This window comes from Artemia sp. Qi Xiang Cuo, chromosome 7 (assembly GCF_049724085.1).
Source record: "Artemia sp. Qi Xiang Cuo chromosome 7, ASM4972408v1, whole genome shotgun sequence".
NCBI lineage: Eukaryota > Metazoa > Arthropoda > Branchiopoda > Anostraca > Artemiidae > Artemia > Artemia sp. Qi Xiang Cuo.
The window spans coordinates 34,378,370-34,398,807 of record NC_142800.1 but is presented as its reverse complement, the minus strand read 5'-3'; the positions used below and the strand labels follow the sequence as shown (position 1 = coordinate 34,398,807).

The following is a 20,438-nucleotide window of genomic DNA, read 5'->3' as shown; positions in this document are numbered from 1 at the left end:
AAATACTAGCACACTTAGTAGAAAAATTGATTTGACGATGAGGGCGAGACCGCTGATAGCTAGACAAAAGCGACGACGTATTGATATCAACTCAATGTCACCATCATCACCCACTAGTATACAAAAGGATAGTGGACGTTACACTACGTGCTTACGTTAAAAATGGTTGAAGTTTTGAAACGTGTTTATGAAAATATTGGTGAAGTGGGAAGTTTAAGTCCTCCTCCCACTCTTTCCAAAGTCACTGTTGTTCGCGCTAAAAGTGTACAAGACTATCTACAAAATGAATCAAGTTACAGACTACGTCGAAATCATAGGCCTCGTGCTAAGCATTCTAGAGAAACTAAAGCCTTTTTCCCACTGCACATAATGCAAGCAGATCTCTTAACTCTAGATGAAATTCAAAAGCGTCACAATACACCATAAAGTAAATTCTACTTGCAATCAGTGTTTTTAGTCAATAGGCATATGCCCTTCCATTGCGGACAAAGAAAGGTGTTGAAGTTGCTCAGCCTATAGAAAATATTCTTGAACATTATTCGTATAAAAAATTCAAACGGATCAGGTAGTGAATTTGTTAATCCACATCTCGAAAAAGTACTAATAAAATATAATACAATGCTCTATCATAGTCATAGTCCTATAAAGGCTGCATTGGCTGAACGATTGATAAGAACTATTCGACTTTTAATTTCAAGGTATTGTACATTGAAAAATACACCTGCTTTTATTCATGATTTAGATAAAATCATGTTGATTTATAATCAACGACCCCATCGACCATTGTCCAACTCAACCCCAACTGAAGTTCATCATGCTGATCATAATACATTTGATACTTTTCTTAAACAGTATTCCAATGCGATGATTGTGAAGAAAAATTCAATGTTGGTGATACTGTTCGAATTAATAGAACCATTAATGTTTTTGAAACGGGCAATTACTTATGGTCCACTGAACTTTTTAAAGTGGTAAAAATCCTAAACACCAAGCCCATAACTTATCGTCTACGAGACACCAAAGATGGTATAATTCTCGGTGGTTTTTATTATTATGAACTACAAAAAGTTAGAGACAGTAGTGAAATTTATCAAATTGAAAAGCTATTAAAGAGCCGTACTCACAGTGGCAAGAAACAATTACTTGTTCGTTGGCTAGGATATAACTCTGATTTTGATTCTTGGATCGGTGTTGAAGATATTGACAATTCTCAATGATTTTTATGTGACATTCATGTCCAATGTCTCCTACCCTCTCTACAATGATTTGAATAAAACAAGTGATTTGTGGACTAAAATCTCCCCCACCATCAAATACGATGGTGAATATGAAGTGGCTTTTGTCGACTGTATTCTCAAAAATACCTATGATATCCTGAGAAAAGATCGCATATATGATATAAAAGTTAGACGCGATGATTGGCCACCGGCCGTTAGAGAACAACATAAAATTCCAAAGATCAATTGGTTGGATTATCCATATGTTGAATTACCATACGCGGAACTCAGCTATATGAATGATTTGTGTCGTTCTATCAATAAAAGAATTTCCACTCACAAAAAAGGAGCCTTTCATTTCAACTATTCAAAGGAAGAGGGAAAGATCTACATTAGTTCACCCATTGCCGATAAAACGGTCATTCTCAGTGATAACCTAAAATATGTTATTGGCTTTAAACTTAATATAATCAATGGTAAAAGTGCCGGAAGAATTAATGTTATTTTTGCTGACTACCCATCTGGTTTCTCCTCGGACACTTGTATATTTCTCTTTGTTTTATTTGTTGAAACATCCAGAGTTGGTAATTCATATGTCCCTCTCCTATGTTTTCTTGAAAAAAAAACAACCCGTGAACATGTTCATCACTATAATATAAAGCATCTTCAGTATTTTCCTGTAAACACTTCGTATTTGGAACTCTATCAGTTAACACTAAGAAGTGAATGGGGTGATCTTATAGCAATAACAAAAGGTTTAGCTGTGATTACATGTCATTTTCGACCCATTGTCACTGCCTAAGATGAACAATAGAAGAATTCCATTTGTCTGTCCTGATATTGACTGCTATGTTGGTGCTCTGAGTCCTCGTCAAATAGGTCATGGATTGGAATATTACAAGGGGCGTACTACAATGTCTGGTACTGGTCTTGGTAGTTGGTTTGCTAGACTATTTCGTTCTGCACTACCCCATGTTAGAAAATATCTTGTACCTACTGCATCAAATTTTGCTGCCTCAGCACTTCAGGACTGGGGATTGGGTAGAATTTTCAACGAGAGTGTTAAAGAAAATGTTTAGATCTTCAGCAAGAGCTGTTGGTGAGCAATTAAAATCTCAGAAAAATGGGAAGGGGTTAAAAAAGTTGCGTGGTCATCATTCACTCATTAGTCTTTATCCAGGTAGGAAGCGAGGGACATCAGCAACGACTTTGAGGAACAAAAAGGAAGAAGACCAATAAGCAGAAGAAGAAAAAGATGTTAGATCTAAGAAGGATTTCTTATCATAAGATAACCTATCTCCCCCACAAAAAAACGCATCCATCAATCAGCTCCTTATTGAATCTATTCAATGCTGAAAATGTTGACGTCAGTGTCAAGTATGGCTACTATGAACAATTTCATCCTCAACAACCCCTCTCGGAAAATATACACTTTCAGGTATTTTCCAATGAAGATTATTTCACTGATTTATCATCAACATTTATTGATTTAAATATTGCGGTGAAGAAAAAGTCAGACAATACAACTCCCACTGCTGCCGACGGTCTATCATATGAAAACCGTATCCTACACAACTTGTTCAAACAAATAATGCATTCATTAACGGAACGTGGGAGAGCACTAGCAATAATTTATCCAACTATGCAAGCTAAATACAATTTATGATGATGACTCCAAAGGCATATAAGGAGTTGAGAGGACAGGAACTTGGCTATGAATATAGATCAGGGGGGATACTGACGGTGAGTTAACTGCTGCGGTGACCCAGGAGTATCATCTAGTAGGAAAATTAAATCATGGGATATTTAATATATCCCAATGGTTGCCTCCCAATGTTAAGATTGACATAAAGTTAAAACTAGCTCCATTGAATTTCATTTTGAGGAAAACACTTACTGCAGCATCTGTTGCAAGTGTCATTATCACTTCAGCAATTCTTTATGTTCGAAAACAACAGATTATGAGCTCTGTTGCATTGGCAGTTGAAAAGCTAAGAGCCAATGGTAACGATATCAAACTTCTTGTCCCCCATACGATCACCAATCAACGTCACATTGCCACTGGCTCTTGCAGTTATACTGATTCATCATTTATCAATGGAGAAATCCCATGAAACTCGCTTTGGCCTTTGTGAAGAGTGCTGGTGCCGTTGGATCCTGGACTGCATACCCCCATGATTTTAATTTTTTTGGTCTATCTAGCCTTGTGTGCAAAGTGAATGGAATTCCACTGTACACTCTATCATTTGATAAGAAATCCTACAGAACTCTGTATGAGTTGACCACGCAATCCCTAGATCATGGCTCACAACTATTTGAAAATGGAATAACCGATTCAATGTTTTCGAAAAATCATGGTGTAATAGTTTTGGACTTGTCTGGCATTCAAGATGTGAGCATAGTACGAACGGGGAGTTTACGTTTAGAGTGTACATTTGCCGATGCTTTGACTGAAAGTATCACATTAATATCACTGAGTCAATTTGAAACCTATTTGGAATCACACCCGACGGCAGTGTTCTACTAGACCTTGCACCATGAACACAAACCAAATAACCAGCATATTCAATTTGGATTTATACATGTCTTAATATAAGTCCTATTGCATACGATCGGGCTTCATAGAAAAAATTCTAAGTGTTAACAATACCCTAATCAATGGTAATAGCAGTCCATCGAGTTTGAAGACAGGTCATTGGCTATGCATCTGTCAAACAGCGAAGAATATCGAATTTTTTTATCCTCTTGGCCTATCATGTAAATTCTATACTCCACACACCAACATCTTTAGTGAGAGCAGTGGGGAAAATATTATTCAAAACCAGAGGAGAGTAGAGGATTTAAAGACTAAGACATCTGGCTTTCATGCAGTACTCTTTTTCATGTTCAGGTGTCGTGGCAGCACCTACAATCAGTTTCTCTGCACTTTAGTTGACTTTCCTCGTTTGAATGACTTTCTAGTGGAAAATATACTTTCAAGCGTGTTTAATATTTGTTTTAGTGCCCTACGAATAAAATGTTCTAAAAATGTATGTAAAATTGTCTACTAATAAAAAAAATCTATATACATGATAAAAAACGACTTTTCTACTCTTTAGAGTTCTTCTTCTACTATGTAGAGATAATTGTCGAGAACAACTAATGCGGGTAAATCATCTGAATTCACTGTATACCGATCCTGATGTGCTGCAATGTCAGGGTCACATTTTCTACAGTATAATGTAACTTCACTCTTATCACATGTCTTTGTATAGTCAATGATACTATTTCATTCATTTTGTAAAATTCGTGTGTTTCAACTTGCCTATTTGAAGCATTTTCACATACAGTGTCCTCAAGTGGTGAATCACATTCTGTGACAGCCAAATAAAAATCAGTAGGCTTATAGTCATAGTAGCCATTGTCTTCACAACGATGATGTAGAAACCAAATTCTTTTGTTGTTCCAACAGTTGAATTGTAGACCCGGTTCCTCATCCCAAAACAATTTAAAGCCACGATGATACCAGTTTCTTAGCCATAAACTAAAATCACGTTTAGGATTCTTTCCAATCATACCAGGATATGTATTCTCCCACTGATTACATTTATCATAGTGACAATTAGAACATAGGTGTCCTCTAGGGTGAGAGTCACACATCTCTTCAAGACATGAATTACAACCTTTAATTTGTACGGCATATCCTCTATGCAATTTACACGGGTTGTACAATCTACGGTTTTCATCATACTCATCGATCATTGTGCAATTCTCACATGATGACCAGCTGCCCAGTGTATACATGCATAGTGGACATGTATGGAACATTTTTTCATGTGTTGACACTCTCACCGCCAAAATAAAACTGAGCTACAATCAAGAATTTGAGTGGGAGAAAGAGAGAGGAGTAAATCCTCTTTCAGCAACATCTTTCTCATGAAAAAAATGATAGTCTTGAATTTCTAAGCTAGTGTGTTCAAAAGCAAATCCACAAAATCATTTTTTCTTGTCTTGATTAATATGTGAATAAATTGTGTAAATGCCTTTTGACCACGACGTAAAAGGTTCGTGCAATAGTCTAATGATGAAGAATCAGTTTTCATTATATCGACAAGCATTCCCTGAGAAAATATCTTCCTTTGAAGATATAACTCCAGAAAATCATCATCCAGAATCAAAAGTTTTTCCATAAGCACAAGATTCCCTATAATTCTCTCATTCTCAAATCCGTCCATTTTTTAGAGTCCTAACTCACAACCAACTTCAGACTAAGCAAGATTCTTTTTCTACTTTAAAAATATACGCTATCCTACTATAGAAAAAATATTTTTGATTTAGAAACAATTCTATTAAATATAATTACAACAATAATAATAATCACTGATACAAATTATTTTCCTCGATAAATTTCATCAATATATCTAAAGCAGCTTGAAGTCTAATTATATGTACAATATTTAGTTTCGCAGCAAAGAATAGTTTCTCCTCCAATTTAAATTTTTTCAATGATATCACGTATCTTGCATACATATCGTCCCATTCAAGGCTTAGTCTACATCCTCGGGTAATTTCCACTGCCACGTTTGGTACTCTGACCTTTGTATCATTGCTACTACCTGCTCCACCATCAAGCTACAATAGTGTAAACATACCACTCATTTTCTGTGCTAATATCCTGCCAAATAATAAAGTATAAAAAAAAATAAACTGTTCTCTCTCTGAATTCAATTCTCTTACTAATACGAACTATAATGAAAATCTCTCCTTATATTGAATCCGATTGCTATAGCTATGATAATCGAGTTACCATATATGGAGTACCCTCTGCATTCCTTGTCTCTGATTGGTCCAGAAAATGGGTGTTGCCTCAGAAGCCTCTTTGGTAGGTCATGTCCCTTCTGTAGTACTAGATACCCGTCTATGGTAAGTCTTGGCCCGTTGAAACAGCACACATATTTATGCCCCTGGGCTTGTAGGCGCTGCGCCTGCATATAGGTTACTACTGCGGTTCAATCTCAAATCTATTGACAAAATGACAAAACTATTAATCTGAGGAGCAGTGGGGGACTTCAAATACCCCTTCAGAACTAACGGACCACGGCCCATTATTAGGCTGAAAAGAATATTTTATTCCCCTGGGGGTCCCCCTTCATAATGAGAGCCCCCCTGATTTTTAATTCCATTATTAATCTTGGGCAACACCCTCCAATTCTCCCTCTTAGAGGAAAGAGTAAAACACTAGCAATAGCCAAACGAATTGATTAGTTTTAGCTATTTCTTTTGAGGTGCCCCATACTAAGGGACCATGTATTTAATAGCCTGTATCTTGGACCCTCAATATTCTATACTCAGACACATTTATGTTACATAAAAATTTAGTTTTTAGCAAAAAGCCCTTCAAAGCATTTAATAAGCTGAAAAAGAGTGGATTATTTTTTGGATAGGGAAATAGCATTAACCCCCTCTCTCGGAGGTAGTGAACAAGTCCCTCCAATAATAAACTAAAAAGAGTAAACATTAGCTAGAAAAATAGTAATTATTAGTGTCAATAAATTCAATTACATTAGGGTTAACACCTTGCATGTTTTGGTCAGCTAGTGAAGGGGGCATATTCTCCTCTGGGTTAAGGGGGCAAATCTCCGCTTTGTGCAGGCGGCAAGGAAGGGCCGGCGAGTTCTTGGACGCAGTTGACAGAGGGCCAGTGTAGGGTGGGCCTGGAAGGGCCGACATATTTGATGGCTGAAGGTCTTACAGGTGAGGGCGTCTCCAGATTTTGCATCGTAGACCCTTGCCTTTTTTGCGGGTGGGGTGAGCTCAGGTTATTCCTTAAAAAGAAACAAAATTTTAGTTTCCCATGAAGTAAAAAATACGTCTTATGGAAACATAGCCTTAAGATTTAACCCCATTGATCCCCCACCTTAACGGGGGGGGCACACATGCAAAAAATTCCGTCATGATAAGGCATTGTGGAGAGTAAAAGACGCATAACTCCTTCGCTCAAGGTGGAATTTAAACTTTAATAGGGATTGTCCTCAAGCATATCATCAAAATTCTTCTAATAACATGTTTTTCCAAAAAACTTGAGCCTACTTTCAACATGTCCCCACTTAAATTTAACTCATTGCATCCCATCCCTTCTATATCAATGCTAGAAACCATAATTTTCACGCCGCCGTGAGGATAAAACGATTTATGCCGTGAACTCTAAAATTTTGTACTACGTAACGCTCATTCTTTCACTAATATTATGAATTATCCTTATCAAATTTGAGGGAGTAAATAAAAACATAATTTGGGTATGTTGACTGTTATTTCTTGAGGAAAACGGAAAAAAATCGTCAGGGGTTTCTCAGCTGATGATCCGCAGTAATTTTGTTTTTTTTACGCAAAATAGATTTTTTTTTTTTTTCTGTAGCAAAACATCCTGACCTAATTGATCAAAACCAAGGTCATTTTTAGACTCAGAGAATCAAAATAGTCTAAATCAGCTGGAATTAGAAACTATGAACAACGACATATTTACCAAATGTAATCAATTGTACATGTACAATGTCAAACCATACCCTCGTTCATAATCTTTAAAAAAGTCTGAGTACATCCAATGAGGACATATGGGATTTAAACTGGAAATGAAATTATTTAAAAAGTAAAATATAAAACATGTAAAAAGTTTACTTAATGGAAGCGGCATCTAGGCTCAAATATGGGTCTTAGAATACCAAGGACAATATAGGGAATGTAGTTTTTTTCCCCTTTACCTGTTCTACGTCTATTCATAACTTAATACGTTACTTGTCAAAGATTATTCTTCTCGCTGTTTAAAAATTGTGAAGTTTTCAGTGCAGCATTAAGTTTTCGTCAGTGTTGTCATATTGAACAGCCAAATCAAACAAACAAAAAATCCATTTTTTTTAATTTTACAGCGAAAATTCAAATATTGACAAGCTGGTGATTCAAAAATACGACAACACCCTCAAAAGAAAGCGATGCCTTCTTAAGCTGTTTGGTGCCACATGTTTTAGCTTGTTTTTTGCTGATTTTTCACCCACGTTTTTGTTCTTAAATTCGATACCCGCTCCTACCTAATTCTGTATAATATGCACGTCTTTTCATTAAAAACTCTATTCCGATTTTCATAACCTTTTCAGATATAAAGGATTTGCATTGGCTAAGTTTCCAACACAAGTTGGCTAAGTTTCGAACCTAAGTTGGCTAAATATAGGGTTGGCTAAGTTTTTGTCTATCTGTCCATAGACTATCCGTACTGGCTTTACTCTAATTAGCCATGGTTCTCAAGTTTTCATCACTTCCACCAAGCTGATTTCAATTCAAAAATCAATGGACTGGGCTAAGTTAGCTAAGTATTCACTTAGCCAAATTAAACAATCGGATTTCGTTTTCACTGTCCTTGTTACTTTGAAGGTATATGATATAAGCCTAGAACAGATCTTCTTAGTCTAGATGGATCATCTCAGCGGAAGCGTGAATCAGTAGCGACCTGCTTTTTCTGTCTTCTGAGGTTCCGCTTAACGTAGTTTTTTTTTGTGTGTGTGGTTTATCAGAAGGAGTTATGCAAGACACGACACATTCAATCAATAAAACCGCTAAAACTTACCTACGCTTACATATAGAATGCCAAAATTCTTTATTTTGTATTCCACAGACCACGTCAAATGTTTTTTCTCATTCGAATCGTTAAGAAATTCTAAACACAGCCTAACAAAATTAACCGTGTGTGATTTCCACCAGGAAAAATTATCCAAAGAATACGAATATTCTAAAACTTCACAAATTTCCTTGTTAGATAAGGTATAGCTATTGAATATGAAACAGAGGATAGCTTGCTCTAAAAGTAAGTTAATTATATTTTATAATTGTATTAAATACTCAAATAAGAAAATAGACCATCTGCCCAATAATCAGGGATAAACGATGATAAGAATCTTCTTTTGTTAATTCAAGTTTCACTCTATATCAAAAGCTATAGATACGTAGCAATTTAAGAACAAAGATAGAAACATAGAACATACAACCCATAAAACCCAATGACTAGAAACATAGAACCCAATGACTAATCTGAAGCCACCCCTTTAAAAGCTGCCCACCCCAAGAAATGTCTGAAAGATAAGGTAAATTTTTGTCTTTAAGCCATTAATTTACCGTGGATAGCAATTCCTGCGTAAGAAGAGCGATGCATTTCCGTGACGTTAACGGCTCACTCGAGCTATTTTGGGTTTCTCTATAATGGGAAACTGCTAAATTGTCAAAATTATTTTTTTACATATACCTGATGTTTTTATTCAACGATTTTTTAGAAATTTTAACCAAAACATTTTCTGCAAGATTACAAGCAGGTCTTAACGTGTATTATGATTTCGTGTATAAGTTGCTGGGATTGTCCGAAATGGGGTAATGTCGACATTCACCGGTAAATGTTCAAAATTTCTTTTCTCTGCTTAGGTTCAATTAGCTTTGCGAATCAGCATTTTCAGTCTTATGCAAGCTTTGATGGCAAAAGTTAAAGTTAGGTTGGGTTAGGTCGGATTAGGCTAGGTTGGGTTATGTATGGTTAAATTAGATTATAAATCTCGGAAATGGGTTAAAAACCTAACCTAACCTGTTACCGTCAAACTTGCATAAAGCTGAAAAAGTTGATTGCCAACGCTGACTAAATCCAAGGAGAAAAAAAAGGTATTTTGGACATTCACCAGTGAATGTCGACATTCACCAATTTCAGATATTCAGGGTAAAATATATAGAATTGCATGCCGGAGCAGTTTCTGTAATTATTTATTGAATCACTCTTTTCTTTCCGTATAGCTTAATTCAAAGGTAAGTTTGTTTCTGTTTTTTTTTTTGTCTTTTCCTTTATTGAGTTATTCTTTCCTTTTTGTAAAGTTTATTTCAAAGGTAAGTTTTTCTTTGGCACTAAGGAAGGGTTGGCGGAAGTCTTTGCCAAAATACCTCCTTTGTCTTTTCATTTTATTAACTATTTGAAAATCAACCTTGTTTGGTGTTGCCTGTTTCGTAATTTTTTTCTGTCGTAGAATTAGTTGACGCAATCGTTGAGGGGTAAATGCATACTAAAAAATCAGAATATTGAACTTATGTTGTTTGGTACTTGTCTGTTATAGCACATATGTATATAGAAGCTAAGTAGAACCGGTTTTCATTGACTTTGATGTCTGTGTTCAATGAACTAATCTCTGAATAATTTCTCTGACTGATCCTAATGAAATATCACAAAATATGATGAAAATATAATACTTTACAAACAAATTTGGGCTATATATTTGCATATTAGGCGGGTGAGGGTAAAGTATAGTGGGTCTGTATGCAAAATGGATTAAGTCCAATTATTCTGCATATTATGAAGTAAGAATTGTTTTTTAACTTTACACTGTCCAAATACTTTACCCCCCCCCCCTAATGTGCAAATATATAGCGCAAATTATATATTTACCATCTATTCTGTCACTTGTCTTTGTTTGTCTCGCTCTAAGCTGAAAGAAAGTAACGAAGAAACCGGCTCTACTTAGCCCAGGGTTGCAAACTGCTAACGTCCAAAAAGAGTGCAAATCAAGGTAAAAGAACGAGTGCAAGAAAAAAAATTACATGTGCACAGCTGCTTCTGCTTGCGCATCACCTCTAAGGTATAAAACAGTGCATTTCAAACGAAAACCATGCAAATTGGTAACTGTGTTCCTTGCCTTAATTACACTCCTAACGAAGTTGGAAACGACTGACGTTCAAAGTGAATGAAAAGTAAGACCCAAAAAGAGTGATTTTCACTCTTCCATGTCCCCTTTGAGGTAAAAAAGAGTGCATTTCACACGAAAAGTGCGCAAGTTGGCAACCCTGATTTAGCCTCTATATACAATTGCGCTGTAACATAGGCGCTGTAACTGACAAGTACCAGATGTTTGTTAAGTTTTAATGGTTATATTTTACCCCCTTGAATCCTTAATAGTTTGAAATCATATGCACATTAACTGTTATGATATTATCATATTTTATCGGTTCAAATGTGGTCCGTTTCGATGGTGCTAACCTATAGCAGAGGAGATTTTCGCCGAAAAGCTTACTTCAAAGGAAATGTCTTTATCTAGTGGATTTGTAATAAACTAAACATAATATTTATAATAAAATACCATTTTTGGTACAAAATCTTGTTGATATAGACAGGTATTTTCCTTTCACAGCAACTGTGCTTCTGATTAAAGCATAATGGTTCGTGTCTTCAATCATTAAAGTATGTTTCAATAGGAACTTAACCAAATACAACAGCTCAAGGGATGTGTCTTCGTATTTCGTACCCCGGTAAAAGAGGAAAATTTGTAAGCTTGACAACATGTATAATATATACATGTTCTACTACAGAGCAATTACTGGGAGCTGATACCTGGCCCGAATACCTCGAATCCCTGCATAACACAAAGGATGGTGGACTAGAGGATTTATGACAGAGTTAAGCCCATTGACCTGCTACCAACTCAGAGAGGAGGGTTACAAACTTATCTCACCAATTACGCACGAGGAGATTGGTAAAGCCCTGAAGTCTTTGAAGGGGGGATCTGCACCAAGGACAGATGGGATCCCGATGAAAATTTGGAAGTGGGGAAGATCATATTTTGCTGCAATTTTGATTAGCTTATTTTCAGTTTGATAAGTTCGTGTAAGTGGCCAGAAGAGTGGAGTTTGTCAGTTATGATACCATTATTTAAGAAGGGGGATGGGTCTCATCATAACAATTATCGAGGAATTCATTTAGGGAATAGTTTACTCAAGTTATTTTGTAAGGTGTTAGACTTTAGACTAAGGAGGTGGATAGAAAATAGGGATGTTTTGGATAAGGTTCAGGCGGGTTTTAGAGAAGGCTTTGGGACGACTGATCATATATTTAGTCTGCAGGCTTTAGTTAATAAATATACCAGTGCTAAAGAAGAAAGGTTTTACACAGCATTTATAGATATTAAAGGAGCTTTTGATAATGTTTTTATGTTTCTATTAATGGAAAGTTTATTTGAGATAGGTCTCCCGATCCTATTTGTGTTAGTTTTAGTTCAAATGAATAAGTTTAGTAAAGTAGTTGTGAAATTTGGTAGAAAAGTTTCAAGGAATTTAGAGGATATAAAGGTGTTAAACAGAGTTGCACATTGTCTCCTAAATTATTCACCCTGTTTATAAATTCTGTTGTGGCGTTTATGGAAAAGAAGGAGGGGCCGATGGTGAGTTCAGATATTGTTTCCATTTGCATGATGTTGTTCGCAGATGCCATTGTTTTGGTTGCCGATTCACAAAGGAACCTTCAGAAATTACTTGATATTTTAGAGGATTATTTGGATAGGAAAAAGTTGGTTCCATTGTAACTGAACCCCGTGTAGCTGAACCCCAAGCAACTGAACCCCTGTAACTGAACCCCCGTATAACCGAACCCCCGTGCAACTGAACTCTCGTGCAACTGAACTCCCGTATTTCCGAACCCCCGTGCAACTGAACCCCCGTGCAACTGAACCCTCGTGCAACTGACCCCTCATGGAACTGAAACCCGTTTAACTGAACCCTCGTGCAACTCAACCCCCGTGCAACTCAACCTTATTTAACTAAATCCCCGTGTAACTGAACCCCCTCGCAACTGAACCCCCGTATAACCGAACCCTTGTGCAACTGAACCCCCGTGCAACTGAACCCTCGTGCTACTGAACCCTCATCCAACTGAACCCCCTTTAACTGAACCCTCGTGCAACTCAGCCCCCGTGCGACTCAACCCCATTTAACTAAACCCCGTGTAACTGAACCCCAATGTAACCGTAACTGTGTGTAATCATGTAAATATGTAACTGTGTGTTAACAGAACACAACTGATGAGCGAAAAGTGATGGAAGAGAGGGGTAATACCGAACTCTCAGCTACCATTCTTGGGAGACATCTGACAGTTTATAAGTGACCACGGAATTCCTGTGTTGTTTTAAAGTCACTTTTCTGTGAATAGGGAGCATGGCGGCAGAGTGCACCTGGCAACAATAAATCACATCAGTCCAGTTTTTGTCAGGAAAAAATTACTTGGTGATAATATATTGCTTCTGCTAGCATTATGCGCTTCTAGGTCCGGGTCTAGGGGCCTAGTGGTAAATCCAGGACTGAGCGTGCACATATTTCCTTTTGGTGAATTGACTTTCCCTTTAAGCACTCTCTGAAAGTTCCAACTTAATACACAAATCCCTTTTTGACATGTGCCATTTAGAAAATCTGCATGCACATAGTGTCTTTTGATTTAGTTCAAGTTCCACCTCAAATACCTCATTCAGTCAAATTTTCAACTTGATATGCGTAGCCTTAATAGTGCTAGTTTAATAGTAGCAGAGGTCGTAGTAGGAGCAGTAGAAATAATAATAGTGTTGAATTAGTAGTAGTAGTAGCAGTAGTAGCAGGTAGATGCCCCAAAGCTTCATCTTGATACGCTAAGCTGTTCCAAAAAAATTGCTGATACACCTGTATCAGCAATCTGTATGTTATTGCAAGTTACCAATTGTTAAAATTTAAGGTTTTTATAGAAGGGATGATCGTAAAAGCTTTGAAGGAGGGTCATTCGATTGGAAATTGAAAGTTCAAGTTCAATTTCGAAGAATCAAAGGTAATCACAGGAAAATTAGCCTTTCCCTCATAACCGACATCCCCCCCCCAAATACATCCGCTCAAAATAAAGATAAAACTTTTGTTCAAAATAGTCTGAAGATGAAATAACCATGCCTTTGGGGTTAACAACCCCACCAGCAGCATCTGGGGCAAGGGCTGTAAGTTAAGCTAGTTGCTAATTGCTAACACAAGGTTGCTAATTGCTAACACAAGGCCCCCCCTTTGGGGGGGGGGCTCATTCGATTGGAAATCAAAATTTCCAGTGCACTTTTTCAGGGTTGAAAGTGATCGGAAGGCTTCCACCCCACCCTATTTTTCCCCCAAATACATCCGATCTAAATTTTGGGACGGTCATTTTATTTAAAACAGTTTAAAGGTTAAATAACTATACCATAGTTAAATAACTATGGTTCATAACCCTATTGTGTTTTACCCAATGTAGGTACGGTGGTTGAGTTGCTCGAGGGTTCAGTAGCACGAGGGTTCAGTTGTACGGGGGAACAGTTGCACGAGGGTTCGGTTATACGGGGGTTCAGTTGCACGGGGTTTTAGTTACATGGTGAGTCAGGTACACAGGGGTTCTGTTCAACGGGTTGGAATTTCACGTGGGTTGAGTTGCACGAGGGTTGAGTGGAAGAACGGTAGGGTCCAAGAGGGTTTAGTAGAACGAGGGTTATGTTGCACGGGGTTTAGTTACATGGGGGTTAAGTTGCATGGGGGTTCAGTTACACGGGGGTTTAGTTAACCGGGGTTGAGTTGCACGGGGGTTGAGTTGCACAAGGGTTCAGTTAAAGGGGGCTCAGTTGCATGAGGGTTCATTAGCACGAGGGTTTAGTTAAAGGGGTTTCAGTTGCACGGGGGTTCAGTTGCACGGGGGTTCGGTTATACGGGGGTTCAGTTGCACGGTGGTTCAGTTATACGGGGGTTCAGTTACACGGTGGTTCAGTTACACGGTGGTTCAGTTACATGGGGGTCAGTTACAGGGGCTCAGATGCTTCGGGTTCAGTTACACGGGGGTTCAGTTACACGCACACCGAAAAGATTAGAACTTAATGTGGATAAAACCGTAGTGTTAGGGTCCGTAAATGTGGTAGACTTGAAGATGATGTTAAATTTAGTTTTAAGGGTAGAAGGGTTAGATTAGTGGAGGAGTGGTAATATTTAGGTATTAAGTTTAAGGCGAAAGGAAATTTACTTAGTAGCCATATAGAAAGTAGGATCGAAAAAGGTAAGGTATGTTGTGGTACTGAGAAGTCAGCTTCGGGATATTAAAAAAAAACTAAATAGTTAAAGAGGTTTTCAGGGCTAAAATCTTAGGTGTTATGCACCATGGTTCTGAGGTTTGGGTGTATGTAAAGAAAGATAGGCTAGAAACAGTGCAATTAGGTTATTATAAGAGGTGGCTAGGGATAAGTAAGAATACAAATAGTTTAGTAGTTAGAGGTGATTTAGGTTTGTTTTCTTTAAGAAGATGTTGGCTCCCTCCAGTCGTATGGTTGCCCTCAATTTACTTTTGACTCTTAAAAAGGTCACTAGAACTTCTGAATTCTAATTAAATAAGTCCCCTCCGATTCGAAGTTTATGCAACCATCCGTTCAATAAAAACCTTATGTGCCTTGGGGCATAACTTACAACCCTTGCCCCTGGGCTCTGAGGGATTATGTCCACCCTGAAGACATTGTTATAGACTTTCTCAAAATATTCACAGATACATTTGTGGAAAATGTATTTGTGTAAAAAATTTTAGTGATGCCTAGGGTGCGGGTGATGAAAGCGGCTTATTTAGAAATGTTGCAGCTCAGGTAGGGCTGCTCAGGTAGGGGGTTGCCGTACCAAATTAAGAGTGTATTAGATCCGTGTGGACTAAGCCATATGTGGGGGGATGGTCTAAGGCTCGAGGATATTGGGGGACCAAGTAAGAAGATTAGTTGAAAGGATTTTACAGGACCAAGAAATAAAGGCATGGCAGTCGCAGCGTTCGCTTTCGAAATCACTTGGTCTTTATTGTCGGTTGAGGGAGATTTGGGGCGATGCATTATTTTTTAAGGTGGGTTTGAATGAAAATGAAATAAACTTATTAATTGAAATGAGGGCTGATATTTTGCCACTGGGCCATAGAAAAAATTTCATCGGGAGAGAAAGGTCAAAGGCTGGTCGTTATTTTTGTCCTATGTGTGGAGCTTTAGATGAGAGCGTATATCACTTGATGTGTGAATGTGAGGAGCTGAATGATTGGAGACTTGAAGTGTTTGGTAGACGGATTATGAGTTTGATTGGTTGGTGAGAGTGAGTGCGGATGAGTGTTTTATGGGTATCAGAAGCTTAGCACGATTCCTTCGTCTCACGATGAATCATAGAAGTAGATTTCTGCAGGATTAGGTTAGGCTTTATGCAATTTCTTTGTAATGATTCTTTGTTTATATTTTTAGCCATGGTCTATGGGCTTTTAGTGCCAATAAATTCTATTCTCTTCTATACAATATACTTGAATAAAAGACAGGACCACTTAAATTGCCAAATCAAGAGTGGTTCAGAGAAATCGGAATCCGTTGGAGACGAGAAGACTCAAACCAAAAATTGCGTTAATTGCCATTTGTCTCGCTCTTGTCTAGCTGTATATAATGCCCTGTTGTCTTACTTAACTAGTAAGTCTTCGTAAAAGACCACTTAATAGGCATTACCCCACACCCTTGGTGATCAAAGATTAGACGATAAAGATTGGTCATAGAGCGAGGACATCTTTTTTTGCAGGAAAATAAATAAATGACAAAAATTGCACAATAGCATAAATTAGTTTAGCGATGTTTCATTTAGGTTATACTTATGGCTTACAAAACTAAAAACTAAATGCGTTTACTACGAAATGTAACTGGATGTTTAACTAAATCCATCGTTATAAAAACCAGTCATGGCTAAGTTCAATGCATAAGCAAATTAGTTTTCAAATTCTTTGCCTTCTATCGAACGTGTTGATTTCCTAACAATGGCTGATTTACATTGACGTACGAGTATTTCACTTTGTTAAAGATAGCAATGCTAAATCATAAACTTGGACTGTTTAACGAAGGATTTTGCATTTTACGTTGATATTGGATTGTGCCATGTTTTAATTAAATTACAAAACAAGTTTCTTTTTAACTGAAAGTAAAAAGCAACATTAAAACTTAAAACAACAGAAATTATTCAGTATATGACGGGGGCTAGCCCTTCATCAACACTCAGTCTTTACGCTAAGATCTTATAATTATTTAAAATCCTTTTTATTCAAATTCAACAGCCCTTGTGTTTGAGCAGTCTTTCTTAAGGAATTATGACAAAAAGTCAAACTTCAGCGATAAGATCGAGGGTTAAAGAAGGTGCAGCCCTCCTCATATACGAAATAATCTCTGTTCGTTTTAACTTTTAATGTTGCTCCTTAGTTCCAGTTGAAAAAACTTATTTTTTTATTAAATTTCTGATCATTTTCTGAATCGTACCAGAAGATTCTCCTCCCCCTCCCCCCGTATAAAACCTCCCCTGAAGCTTTTTTCCACTAGGAAAGTTCTCTTCGCGGAAAATTTCCTTACCCCCACTTCTGGCAGAAGATTGCCTCTGAAAATTTCCGTATGTGTCTTTATGCCAAAAACTATATGTGAGCAATAGGCAAATTGTGATAATTCCTCCGGAACATTTACAAATGTTAAATTGAGTCGCCAAAGAGAAAGCAAGACAAATAAAAAGAATTTTGTATAGGAGTTCTGGCAAATTCCCCCCCCCCCCCGTGTAAAATTTCCCCTGGAAAGGTAATCCCGGAAACTTCCCTCCCAACAAAAAGTTCTCCACGTGGAAATTCCCCCGGAGAAAATTCTCCCCGAAAAGTGTCAGCTTACTTCCCAATAATAAATACTGCATGTAAACAACATGTAAATTTCATAACTTACAGACATTTTCCCAGGTGCTTGGGGGGGGGTCATGTCATTTCCAAAGGAATGGGAATATGTTGAACCAAATTCTTGTCTCAAAATTTTGATCAGATCTTTTTGGAGGTAAAGGGGCTTGGAAGGGAAGCCACTTCTCCTTCAATAGTTTTGGTCACTTAAAAAGGGCACAATAACTTTTGATTTTCATTCAAATGAGCCCTCTCCCGGTGTTCTAGGACCATTGGTTCGATACAATCGTCCCTAGAAAAAAACAAGCATGCATCCGTGGTCTTTCCTCTGGAAAAAAAACACAGAATTCTACACTTTGCAAATAGGAGCTGGAACTATCAGTATATACCAAGGTACCACTTTGCGTACGCCCCCGTACCAAAAAGTTTTTTCTGGTAGGTAAACATGTCATTACACTCAGTCATTACACTATTTGTCAAGATGATTTGCGTAATTTCAAAGTTCAATGGCTTTTTTTTTAGTGTTAAACTAGAAAACCGATTAATCTTTTTACCCACTAGTTATTTTTGTATATATTCACATTTTAACTGTTATTCTCATGCAGTTTTGAATAGTTTATATTCGAGATAGCATCAAAGAAATTTTTTGTAAAAAGTATTTACATATAAAAATGGATAATTATAACCAATTTTTGGTGAGTAAAAAATATTCTCATTATTATATTAAAAAAAAATTGTCTTGCCATTATGTTAAGGAAGAAGTTCTTTCCTTACACTAGAACTAAGGGTACTTATGTAATTAGAAGCCTGTTGTTTTTAGGAGCTGAAAAAACCTGGAATTCTCTTATATGTTGAAATTTACGGTGTGATTTTTTTTTATCGAGATCAATGGGTCTTTTAGATGTTTTTTGAAAAAATTGCTTAGCTTTAGATCGGCAATTTGGGATTAGAATAAAATGTTGATTTTTTCATTTATTGATTGTAAAAAAATCTTTCTTTTTATCAATATAAATTACCCTTTTTGTTAGGGGTGTTTTTTAAAATAATTACAGCCCAGTCAACAAAAAAAAAAAAAAATTGTCGTTTAATTAAGTTAATTAATAAATTATTTAATTGCACAGTGTGGGTACATATTTTAAAAATGTATTAATTGTTAAAAAAGCTTCCTTTTTTTTTATCAAGATCAGTGGCTTTTTTTTTAGGCATTTTTTTTTAAATAATTAAAGGCCATTCGGCCTTTAAGGTGTGATTTTTTATCAATATAAGTGACCTTTTTAGGGAATGTTTTTGAAAAAGTGCTTAGCTTTCGATCGGTAATTTGGGACTAGAATAAAATGTTGATTTTTTTATGTATTGATTGTTACAAAAGTTTCCCTTTTATTAAAGTGTGATTTTTTTATCAAGATAAGTGTTTTTTTTTTAGGTCTGTTTTTTTGAAATTATTTAACTGCCCGGCTTCGTTTAATATTCTCGTACATAATTTTAATGATTAAAAAACCCTCATCCCCCTCCCCTTAACAAAAAAAAAAATATTTTTAAATTATAACCCTATTTAAAAAATAAAATTGTTATAGTATCTATACTTTTTATTTAAAGGAACTTATTATATCATAGGGGGGGGGGATTGACTGAGCCAGGCTAATTAAATTTTCCACTTCTTAAATTTCTATTTATGTCTACATTTTATTTAAATCTTATATTTTTAATTTATTGTCAAAGGAAAGTAGTATCAATTTTTTTAAATAAGTAATGAAAAAACTGATTTTTAATTTGTATATAGAAATAACATTCCCTTAACATGGTAGTTTCTTGGGGGGAGGGTGGAGGGAGGGAGGAGCAGTTTATAAAAGGTCCTCCATCTCACTATCAAAACCCCTGATTTTGAAATCAAGATGTTTTTAACACTACTTTAGATGTCTAACATAAACTGAATTATTTTCCAAAAACCCAAAATGTATTTTTGCTACAGGATAAATTTTTTCCTTTTTTTTTTTAAAGAATGAAGAGACGTGCAATAATCTCCCTTCTTAACCTAAAATAAGGTATGGCGAACCTTCGCTAATAAATACCGCAAGGGTTTCTTTTATGAAATTCGCTGGAAAAGTTAAACGTGATCTGGACCATACCGTGAACACTCAACGTATAGTGACAGAGCCCTCTGATCTCCGTGTTAGCTCCATGGCACCTGGAATGAAGTTGAAAAGAGACTGAGCCACTTTTTACCATGTATCAACTAAGCCTACTGAGCTCGACCCCCTTCAAGTTTAGCAAAGGAGTTCAGGTGTAGAAGTCCAGTCAGAATTTTTAAGTATATACATAATTTTTTCTATCTCTATTTTTCAAAAATAAGACAACAGTTTCTCAGGTGCAAAGCTTCAGTTGAGTTAAAAAAAAATAAAAATTTGTTTCTAAGCTATTTCATTTTGTTTAATTAACCAAATTAGCAATATCAAGGAGGCATACTTGTGCCTCTATAAAGAGGCGACCCACCACAATGTTAAGCGATTTCAGGTCCTAGAGGTCGCAGAGAGACGGCGGTAATCGCATTTTGTAGCCCAAGCTCAAACTAAGAAACTTGCAAAATTTCATCCTCCTCCGACTATATCTTCATGGGGTAAACTGGGCCGGAAGTTTGGACCCTCCCACCACAGCCCCCTTTAACGTTGTCCGATTGGGCTGAAATTTAGAGGTTAAGCTTTCCTAGGGCCCGGGAGCTTATCCTCGAAATTTCAGCTCAA

General features: G+C 36.8%; 2 protein-coding genes across 5 annotated transcripts in view; one reads left to right on the top strand and one right to left on the bottom strand.

Moving 5' to 3' along the window:
• Positions 1 to 6,941, bottom strand: part of LOC148950195 (endoplasmic reticulum lectin 1) — a 69,440-nt gene extending 62,499 nt beyond the window's left edge. Inside the window, exon 1 of the mRNA XM_089092211.1 lies at positions 6,759 to 6,941. Coding sequence (XP_088948337.1) covers positions 6,759 to 6,926 — 168 coding nt within the window. The 5' untranslated portion in view covers positions 6,927 to 6,941. The remainder of the gene's footprint in view (positions 1 to 6,758) is intronic.
• Positions 6,942 to 8,944: 2,003 nt separating this feature from the next.
• Calx (sodium/calcium exchanger 3) overlaps positions 8,945 to 20,438 on the top strand; it is a 110,867-nt gene continuing 99,373 nt past the window's right edge. For all 4 annotated transcript variants that reach the window (XM_089092208.1, XM_089092209.1, XM_089092210.1 and 1 more), the window contains exon 1: positions 8,945 to 9,048. The gene's annotated coding sequence lies outside the window, so the exon portion shown is untranslated. The remainder of the gene's footprint in view (positions 9,049 to 20,438) is intronic.